At 36.6% G+C, this 11,121-nt stretch overlaps 1 protein-coding gene across 1 annotated transcript in view; it reads right to left on the reverse strand.

Moving 5' to 3' along the window:
* Window positions 1-8,857, reverse strand: part of LOC146993994 (uncharacterized) — a 67,658-nt gene extending 58,801 nt beyond the window's left edge. The window contains exon 1 of the mRNA XM_085826445.1: window positions 8,708-8,857. Coding sequence (XP_085682571.1) covers window positions 8,708-8,765 — 58 coding nt within the window. The 5' untranslated portion in view covers window positions 8,766-8,857. The remainder of the gene's footprint in view (window positions 1-8,707) is intronic.
* Between the last annotated feature and the right edge of the window lie 2,264 nt (window positions 8,858-11,121).

Genomic DNA, 11,121 nt, shown 5'->3' on the forward strand with positions numbered 1-11,121 from the left:
TTTCGAGTGCAAAGACTTTCCTGTTTTCATGTGATTGAATAGACGTTGTATTTATTTATATTAAATTTGCAATTTTTCATTTCTAAATCCTCTAATACGAGGGTTGCTATTTATATTCCTGGCCTAATAATAATAAAAAAAAAGTTTATGATCGAAATGGACTTTATTGTTTTTCAAAATATTCTCCTTGAAGGTCAATACACTTTTCCATGCGTTTAAACCAACTTTCGAAGCACTTTTTCCACTCCGATTGAGGTAACTTCAAAACATGCGTTTTGAATGTATCAACCAATTCTTCGGGTTACCACGCTGATCAATGTTTCTTCGGGTTCAACCGCTGACCACGTAATTTATTTTTGTAGTTCGGGAATTAAAAAAAAGTCATTGGTGCTAAATCAGGGCTGGCCGGCGGATGGCCCATCAGTTGGAATTTTTTGGCCCATCAAAAATTCCTTTGTTTGAGCCGATGTGTGAGAGCTCCCATTGTCATGATGAAGAATGATTCGCCTCTTCTGTTTTTTCGAATTTCTCCGATGACTTCTGGCAAACAAATGGTAGTGTACCACTCGGAATTGACTGCGTTCGTCTAACACCACTGTTGCCACGTGACAGGTAAGAAACAGGAAACCATTTGCTTGGATGTGCTTCTTCCGCGAACAACTTTTGTTGGATTTAGCTCGTTTAGGAAAACCCATACAATCGACTACTGTTTTGCTTTGGGCTCATAGATCCATAATTCGCCACCTGGGTAGATGTTATACACAGCCTTTGATGTACCTTGAACGTATTTTTCTAATACTTCCTTTCACCAATCGACACGGGCGTTTGTCAGATTATGCGGGATCCAACGCGAACAAATATTTTTTACTGCTTAAATTGTTCAGTAATATCTTATTGGTGCTTGTCATACTAATGCCCAAATGATGCCTTAATCTCACGATATGTCGCATGACGACTTGCTTTATCAGCTCCCGCGTAGCATCGATATTTTCTGGCACAATTACCGATTTTGGACGACCTTCGCGGAATTCGTCTTGGAGCCAACGTCGACCACAATTGAATTCGTTATACAAGTTTTGTACTTTGATGTAGAATGGTGCTTTATCGTTGTATAAAGAATTAAATTCATCGGAGCACTCTTCTCTTTGTATGAACATTAAGATTTTTGAAAGCAGGAGAGATAAAGAATGAGCAATGTCCTCACCGGGACCCGAACCACGGACCTCCCGACACGTGCCAAGCGCGCTAACCACCCCACCACAAAGGCATGCTAAGAAGATGGGTGATATACCTTATAAACTCCCCTTTTAAAGGGCAATTGGAAATTAGGGAACTCAATCACCATATCCTGGCGGTGGAAAATCATCATCCACCACCTTTTTTTTATTTCGGGCGCCAATGTAGAGCTATTAGGTTATTTCGAAGCAGGAGAGATAAAAAAATGAGCAATACCCTTTCCGGGACCCAAACACGCGCCACCCCGCACCACGAAGGCATGCTAACAAGGCGGGAGATATATACCTTATATCCTGATAATCTACCTGGGAAGTTATGAAAAATAATTGCACGAAAATGTTCACGACTCAGTTCCGTTTTTTGCCGAGATGAATTTTTCAGTTTACTATAAACAACACGAATCAGGCTAAAATGGCAAAACGTTTTGAAGAAATTTTGATGGGGGTTTGATTTTCGATGGGCTTTCGATTGGAATCGTCTGGGGTCGCCTACTGCTGCCAAGGCCAGAAATATGAATACCAGCCCTTGTATCTTGTATATACTTGTGGTTATTTGTACGAAAGTACTAAAAGATTTGCGTGTCATCAGTAAATACAGCTACAGTTTAAGCCGCCCAACCGGTAGGCGTAATGGCAGACCGCACATTGAGTTGAACAATGTTAAGCGAATTTCGCTTACTGCGCATGCTTGATGGTGTACCTTTGGCGCGGGGAGAAATATTGGCGACTAAGCAACCCTACGTTAGCTTATTCGTGATCTCCATGGCTGTCGAGTGTGTTCGAGTGATGTTTAAAACTGCAATGTTGTGGAACTTTGCTTATTAGTTATTTTAATGTCCATGCCCATTGCACTTGCTTATTTTTCTAATATATGTTTCATTTTAATTTGTCAATAACAGTGCATTTAATATTTGTTAACATATGTTCGTAATAATTCGTTATTTAAATGTAATTTGTTTGCATGTTATAATTCAGTAATTGTAAACTGGAGTATCTCGCTTAGTTTGTTAGCGTATATTCGCGCTTTTATTTTCTCATTTCAAAGAATTTAATAACTAGCATTAAAGAATTGTAAAATTTCTTCAGTGTTATTTGCAAGCACCTGTTATATTCCTCAGTGTTTCTTTATGTATGTACGAATGGAACGTATGGTAAATTCTGAATTGTTTTTATTGCTTAAAAGCATAATGAATAAATTTTCAACTAATATATCCTAAATTTCAGTCTTTTTCTGAACGAAAATTTGTACAGTTCCAAAGGAATGTGCAGGATTTCATAAGCATTATATTTTACATTTTGAATGTAAACACTGCTTCACATTACTTCGCAATAATTTCAACTTTCCAGTTGTTGGAGCAATACAGGAAAAAAAATCTAATTTTACACAGTAATTACTTTACATTGCACGTATACTCTACGAAGACTTAAACGCCGGATGTGTTTGTTCACAATCAGATGGCGGTACATCTACCACATACCGTATTTATCTTCTTTTCAAATCGCGCCAACATAATAATTTCGCCAAATTTGTTTCTGGGCATGCGCAGTATGCGACATTCGTTTAACACTGTTCAACTCAATGTGCGGTCTGCCATTACGCAACCGGTAGTGGTTAGCGTCGCTGACTGCCGTGACGAAGAGCCTGGGTTCGAACCCCGGAGAAGGTATGGATGTTTGTAAATGTATGGTGTCGGTGCGGTATGGTGGCACTCTAAAACATGCGGCGAGCCGAAAGTTCTCTCGTGTTGTTCGGTGGAAAGGCAAAGGAGTGGGAGACCCTCGGACCCGCCTCCCGGGGTGCTCCCCATCAAAATTGGGGGCGGAACTGAGCTAAATCGCACTATCACCTGAATGGTGCTCAAGGCTGCTGCCGACGACAGGCGTAATCTAGCGCTCCTTGCCATGAGGAATTTCGTGGGCTTGCGTTAACTACGTCAGACAAGTGAGCATAAGCAACACCAACAACTGTAATTTAAAAGTGTTATCAGAAAGAAAGCAAATGCGTGACGAGTTGTTTGGCGCAGCTCTTTCGCTTTATCGCATCATAGCAACCAATTATCTGCCATAATAAACATTGTTTTGGTTTGATGAATGTTTCAATGCTGATAACTAACTGACTTGGTGCAAAACACGCAATCTGTAACATTTTGTGGAAAGTATAGAAAAAACACGCAGCCGTAGTAAAACACGTCAAAAAGTTGATCCAAATATTATTTAAAAGTTATACGAAACACCTTTATGTGTGTTATAGCAACTTAAAATATCTCAAGTGTTTCTCCTAAAAATGCTAAATAATAAAAATCCTAAGAGAATGAAGGTGTAATTATTAGACAGGACTTAATGGATCTGATGTTGTAACTTGAAAAACCCAAGAGTTTTTTTTTATTTGTTTGTTTATTAGTTTGCTTGAAGGCATCCGGTCAACCTCTGTTAAGGCTTTGTACATATCGAAGAAAAATGCTTCAGTGATGCAATATTTTAAAGAGCCAAAAATATAAATTCCACCAAATTGTATAACTGATAAGAACTGCAGTTCTGGATCGGTACTAATGCGAAGCCATAATACTTGAATTATTTTCGGAAGTATTTCCTGAATAATAACTTCAATAATCTTGTTCAACAAAGAAAGAAGTCTTAAAAGATCATAAAAACTTGCGAGTAAAAAACTTATAAAAGCTTCTTCAGTTCTTTTTATGTCGCTGACAAGTTTTGGTTAGCAGGTTTGGTGTCACTGGCTGAGTGTGATAACGCCGAATCTTCTTAAGATCACAATCCGCTTGCTGATACTTTATCTGATACCTGTTTCTTTTTCTGCTGATATTTTCTCCCTAAGCCCTTAGGCCCCTGTAAGGCCAAAGTTTGCAAAGTTGTCAGAGATTGTAACAGATGCTCTCGAAGGTCCGAAGATAAGAGGATTCTGCCACCTCTGCTGGTGGTAGCTACTTTGCGTATATCAGCACAGAGTAGTGTAATTTTATCCGCATAAGGTAAGTCAGAGTCTAACAAATCGGGTGCGCTAGTAGCCCCCTGTGATGTTTCTCTGGCAGTTGTTAAAACAGATTTACGGGACATTATAAAGTATTAAAGAGCAGTAATAAAACATAGACTAAAAGTGCAATGTCCAAAAGTCACTAAGAACGATCAGATTAGACAGTCCCTGGGCGGTTGTTGGGATTGTCTTTCGTGGGCATTTGGTCTGTTGGACTGCCCCCGGGTTGAATTTGGCTCTGGGTTTGGGCGCCTGGTGCGTGGCGTCTTGTGATTCCTCTTTAGGCTCTAGATATAGGTGGACGTGGTGCTATACCGATTAACCTTTTGGTAAAGGGACAGTGCCCACGTCCTCCGTTGCTTATCGCTTATCGCGTGCCTTCATGGTGTAAGTGGATAAAACGTCCATCTAGCAGTCTTGAGTTCTTTGTTCGAATCCCGGTGGGAGATTGTGCAGTTTTCATGCTCCTTGTTTAAAAACAAAAGCTATATATTCTACAAGTTTATCAATATCTAAAATGGTACCACATGGCATAATCGAGACTGGACAATTTTCTGCTCATGGAAAACAATCTGATGTGAGGAAAACTTTGAGTAAAGCCGAGCATTGCTCAATTGGTTCAGCATTGAAGACAGTAATAATATTTTGTGCAAAGGCTAATAAATTCCCCAGACATTTTGGAGAGACTACCTTCTGTACTTTGTAGAGTTCTCCACTTTGTAAAGGCTAAGTTGCTGTTGAACGTGAAGAATCTTAAGAACTGATAAGCGAATAAATCGCTTGAGTTGTGACAAGAAACAGCAAGATGGGGGGGGGTAAATAATCCTTTATTTTCGTCTTGGAGTGTACAACAAAAGCCGACACTTGGGCTTGAACTTAAGAGGCTAAGAAGTAAGCTAAAACTAATCTAAACTAAAGAGATATAGCCGAAGCTATCAAGATTCTAACCGAGTTGGCCAATTAACGCTAATTGACTGCGAAGCAATCAAGGGCCTAAGAAAGGCGAGCGTAACAATAGCTTACGAGAGAGTAGCGTAAGAAAGCGGACGAGTGCAAACAGCATACCTGGTAACTCTCTCTCTAAGACCCAAGAACTTCGCGGTTTAAATACCGCTCCTCCTCATTATGTATTTAGAAGTGATTCTAAAACTACGTTCTGGCCGGAAGTAGCAAGTTGAAGCTAAGAATTTGACAGGAAAGAAGTTTAATTCAAAATTTAACTGTTAATAAAATTAACATCCTTACAACTTTAATGGCTGTTTTAATATGCTTAACGAGAGGAGTAATATTTCATCAGGCAATACTGTATGCTGGATAGTTCTGTCGTTCGTGAATAAGTTTTATGAACTGATGTGTGCAGTTAGAACACATTCTAATTCGCATTCTTTCCTGAGATTTAAGTCACATAGTTTTGCAAGTTAAAAGTCTATGACATGTCTTTTTAAGTAAAATAGCATGCACATTTTGCCTGAAATCCAAACATAAGAAATTTAGAGACAGAGAAACACAAGAAATTTGCTGCTTTTTCCAATGCAAGCCAAATATTTATCCCTAGAAATGGCCGTTTAATTGTTTTCTAAATCATATTTCCTAGCACATATTTAATGATTAGCAATAACTTAAACGATTACACATTATAAACAACAAAATTATATGAATCTCTGCATCCAAAATTTAACTTCTTTTCTTCATTTCTCAGAGAGGGGATTTTAGACTGGGGAGGCTTTTTTCCATGCTAATAATATCACTCTGCTTCAGTTGATGGATCAATTGGCCAATTAAGGCTTTGTACAAGACGATCGTTTATCCAAATAATTAACTCTATCAGGCGATCTAAAGATGGATTCTCCTGGACATCTTGTCACATGTTTAGGACTTAATGTGATTAATGTGATTATACATTAATTACACATATAAAGTTAAAATATAGGTATGTAAATAAAAGTATAACTTCACGGCGAACGTACCCTACGATGAACTAACCCATCATGGAAAGGACAATCAGTCGGCAAGGAATTTGCTATGGACCACTTCACATTTACGCAGAAAAAAGAAGTAATTAAGGTTGCTTATAATTTACATAATCACTTCTTTACAAATACGTGGCATAAAGAATATAGATCGAAAATTAGATTATTAATACATTATATAGAAAGATTATTATATAGAATGTAGATAGAAAATTAGATTATTAATATATTATATAGATTATTAATAATTATATAGGTAGAAAATTAGAACACAATTAGTAATTATATAGATAGAAAATTATATCAATATCAAATACAACAAAATTATGCACATTTCATAATTACGGGCTAAATTCATTTCTGATATATACATTAGTGTGTGATATAGTTTCATACGGAAAAAAAATTCTGAAAGATTTAAGATTTTAACAGTCCCGAAAAAGGGTTTGCTAAGGTTTTTTACACACTCGCTGAGCTCGTAGTCTACCAGTCCGCTGCTACACTCACTCCTATTTGCCGCTTTTTTTTTTTTTTTTTTTCTTTTATTGGGCATCATTTTCTTCGCGCTTACTCCATATACAATTCAACAGCAGAATTACAAAAATTTTAAAAGTGGCATAGCGGTATACGTTTATAATTTCAGACGCAACGTCAAAGTGTGTGCATACACATTCACTCTTTTCTCAGTTTATCAAAATTTTAAGTTTCACTAACGTTTATTTTACTTTAAACTTTGTTATCGTCTCTTAGTTTCCATTTCCGGTCAGCATAAGCAAAAGCAAGAGTAGAATTTTTATGCTAATGAGTTTGCAAACTGCAAAAGGTATTTAAGAAGTGGCTTCTAGCCAAGAGAGAGAAAGCCTTCCTGGTGCCCTGTTTAGGAATCGAATCTAGAGAAATCTGAACCTGGAGTCGTGTTTATAACTCAGCCATTGGAAACTATTAACCAGTCCCAGGTAATTCTTATTTAAAGTAAGACATGTGTTATTTAGTGTCTGAATGATTGAGATGATTGATTGCAATTATAACTGTAATAATCTATCTTTTATAAGATATTTCTCCCGCCTTCTTAGCGTGCCTTGGTCAAAGAATATGTATTGTTAAGAAGGAAAACTTCAGCAGCAGGAGTGGCTCCCTTCGAACGAAAAGGGAAACAGCTGCGCATTCGTGAAACATCTGTCGCCAAAAAGCGCCAAATCTCGAAGCTGATGTCGAAGTTCGAACAAGTTCGACGGTCAAGTTTATCAAGAGTTTAAAGCTATGTGACTCCATTTTTCTTTTTCCTCCATATTGACGAATATAAAATCAGACATCAAACTGTGCTACGGATAATGCAATTTTTATATATAATATTGATAATGCTAATTTTCTTACTAATCTTAACCCGTGTTCCTCAATTTCCTGTACACTTGGCGGAGGAGGAAAATCTCGGGCCAGGTCCGGTACATCATAGAGGGGAGAGAATTCTCGCCAACAGGTTCCGTCACCAAATCCCATGGCGAATTTTCCGTCTTCTTTCTGGCGGAGTAGAAGACAAACTGGTTTACAATACGTCTATGGAGCCTTTCCTTCTTTACATAGACGTTCTTCGCCTTGGTGGTGTAGTGGTCTGCACGCTGGGTGCGTATTCTAAAGGTCCAGGTTCGAGTCCCGGCGAGGGCACTGCACATTTTTCACGTCTCCAGCATCAAAAAAATAACTTAATGACTCTACAGTGGCGCAAAACTTAAAAGGTGGTTGACGATAATTCGTCACCATCAGGATTGGGCGATTCGGTCATCTCATTCCCAGTCGCCGGGAAGTATATAAGGTATTTTCTCCCTCCTTTCCGCATGCTTTCGGGATGTAACTGGAAGCACACTCGACGCGTGTTCGGAAGTTCGAATCCCGGGGAGGACATTATGCATTTCTCACGTTTCCAGCAAAAACAAATCCTAAGGTATCTAGACATTTATGATGAAAAACAAATACCTCTCAGATTTGTTTTCTACCAGAGACCTTTTAGAAGATTACAAAATCTTAAAAAAATCTAAAAATAAAATAAGTAATCTTCTTCGGTGTTCGTTTCAAATCAATATTAACTCATTGTTATAGTTAAAGTCAGGTTCTCTTTTTCTTCAATAAATTATTCATAATAATTATTCTAGTCATAATAATTTGACTCACAATTATTATTCCACTCACAAGACTTTGACTCGTAATAATTATTCTGCTCATAATAATTATGCTAGTCATAATAATTTGACTCATAATTATTATTCTACTCACAATACTTTGACTCGTAATAATTATTCTACTCATAATAATTTGGCACGCAAGGATTTTTTTCTGAACAAGGAAATTTGGTTTTTACTTCCTATCGGAAAGCCATTATTCTTTATCACTTCAATTATCAACTGCAATAAATAGATAGAGTATCGAGAAACATTACTTTAAAAAAGGTTTTTTATAAATGTAGAATAGGATATGGAAAAAAATGTTAAAATAAGCTCTATAATAGTTGACGTGCTTACCAGATTCTGTCGAAAGTGCCGAAGTTAACAGAACTGTTACAAACAAGAAAATCTTCATCGTTTCAGCAGATATTCGTTTGTTATTAAATTAGCAAATACACAAATAAAAGTAGGTTTTTACAGTCCTGGTTCGTAACTGACCTTTTTTATCTGTACTTTCGTTAAGAGAATGGGCTTGAGCTTTAACATGAAGCAAGGAAATAGCCGTTTATAATTAGCGCGCAGCGGAAATAATTAAGAGATAAGAAAAGTGGCAAGAAATGTCACGTAAGCAACCATAAATAATTATGCCTTGCTGAGCATTTTCTGCTTTACTATGTCAAATAATTGATGCAGCTTTTGACTAATATTTTGCTGTCAGTTAAAATTTTATGCCCTTTAAAAAGCTTAAAAAGCTTGATTGAGTAATTTATTGTACATATCATAAACATTTGTGATTCTGCAGGGATAAGGGGTAGAGTTTTACGCATACTTTCTATTGGTTTGTTGGTTGATTTTTTAATGGCACAAAACCTCGAGGGTTATTATGCGCCAAACAAATGGTGAAAATTCAAGATGCAAAACACACTGTATCAAGTGAATTGATGAAATGGACCTGAGATACTAATGAAGGCATGGAGAAATGACTTGAAATGCCCAGGCACTCTAGCAACAGGTAGATCAGGATAAAAGGGAAATAACTTCAAATCATATGGTAAAAAGGGATGTCTTATAAAAAAAACTTATGAGGTTGATGTGGGGGTTTCTTCCAATGAGATGAAGACATGGAGAAATGACTGAGAAATGCTCTAGCAACAGGTAGAGCAGGATAAAATGTAGTTCAAATCATACGATAAAAGGAGATGTCTTTTAAAAATGTTATGAGGTTGATGTGAGGGTTTCTTCCAATGAGATCTGTTAAGATAACATTCGTAGAGTTAAAATCAAAATCACGTTTATGACTAAAGCATACTTTCTGTAATATTATGCACAGGAATTGAGCAACAGGGGCTATTCGCACATTTTTAGACAATTTTCATTGTAGTTCCAGAAATATTTTACCTAAATTTTTGCGTTTTAAATGCTCTATTAAATAATGCTTATTTTTCGCTATCTTTCGACACTGTGATGTCCAAGACAATAATGCCTTGCGTAATATCGAAAGAAGATGTAGGGTTCCTCGCCCTTTGTCTATGATGAAACGTCGAGAGACATAGTGAGCTACGTAGCGACTTATGGCTCAGTTCAGAATAACAAAGCCCTAGACTCGAGAAGGGTTAAATCAGGGCTGTGGAATTGGTAGAGAAAATGACCGACTCCGAGTCCTATATGTAAACATATACACATGGCTTATTTTTTGTAATATAAAAGAAGTCAGGACTTAATATTTAAAATTAGAAGTTCAGGAGCCCTATGGAAGACCGTCAGGAAAGGGGAACAAGAATAAATAAATAAAATGACTATCAAATCATTAATAATTCATTATTAAAACAATTAAATAATCAATGATTAGAATAATCAAAAATTAAACAATTAATTTGTAGGGATTTATATATTCTATTAACTAATAATTTAAAGTTTTCTTTAAAACTTTTCTATAAGCCTTCATTTCCCTAATTGTCAGTGCCAGAATAGTTAAATGTTATAGCGCGCGTGAACGCATGCAAAATTTCGATGTTGAAGGAAGTAGTTAAAAGCCGAGTTTTGGTAGGAGAAAAGAAGAGTCTGCCGTATGGTTCAAGTGGCTTACTTTGCATTTGCTTTGCTGCCACTAGCTTAGAAGGGGGTTGAAGTTCGGGATCTCGCTAAACCCTATAGGTTAGTTTAGCTCTTGTAAAACATTTCAAATTTTAATTTTCAATTACCTAACTTTCAGTTACCGCCCAGTAGCGTCGCGTTTGACGCACTGAAAATTTTAAAGAGTTAATAAAGCGTTTCAACCCTTCTTCTGTGTAGCTTCCTGCTACTCTTGTATCCAGATAGAAGTTAACCCACCTGGACTCTACAAATTATTAAAATCATTAAATAATCAATGATTAAAGTAATTAAATAATTAAAATTCGACAAAATGTAAAGAGATATATCAAAAATCGTTTGTTAAATTTTAATTTAATTTTATTACTAAAAATGAAATTTTTGAGATAAAATTTCTAGCGAAAAATAAGTTAGAGTTACATAAAAGAAGTTCTTCAGTTACATAAAAGAAGTTTCTTCTTATTTAGGGCTTTGGTGCGGTCCGGCTAGAATTAGGATTTATTCCAAAAACTAAAAACTACCGGCGCAATTTAAGCTCTAGAGTAGATGCTACAGAAAAAAAATTGATGGCATAGCAAATTATTTATATTTAATAGCATTTATTATGAAATGGAAAAACTGGCATCAGTAATTTCTAAGGAACAGTATAGCTTCGGCAAGATCTTCTCTGTTAGAGGACC

Source organism: Stegodyphus dumicola, chromosome 11 (assembly GCF_044657685.1).
Source record: "Stegodyphus dumicola isolate Sdum_Otavi_A_Nest chromosome 11, ASM4465768v1".
Lineage (NCBI taxonomy): Eukaryota > Metazoa > Arthropoda > Arachnida > Araneae > Eresidae > Stegodyphus > Stegodyphus dumicola.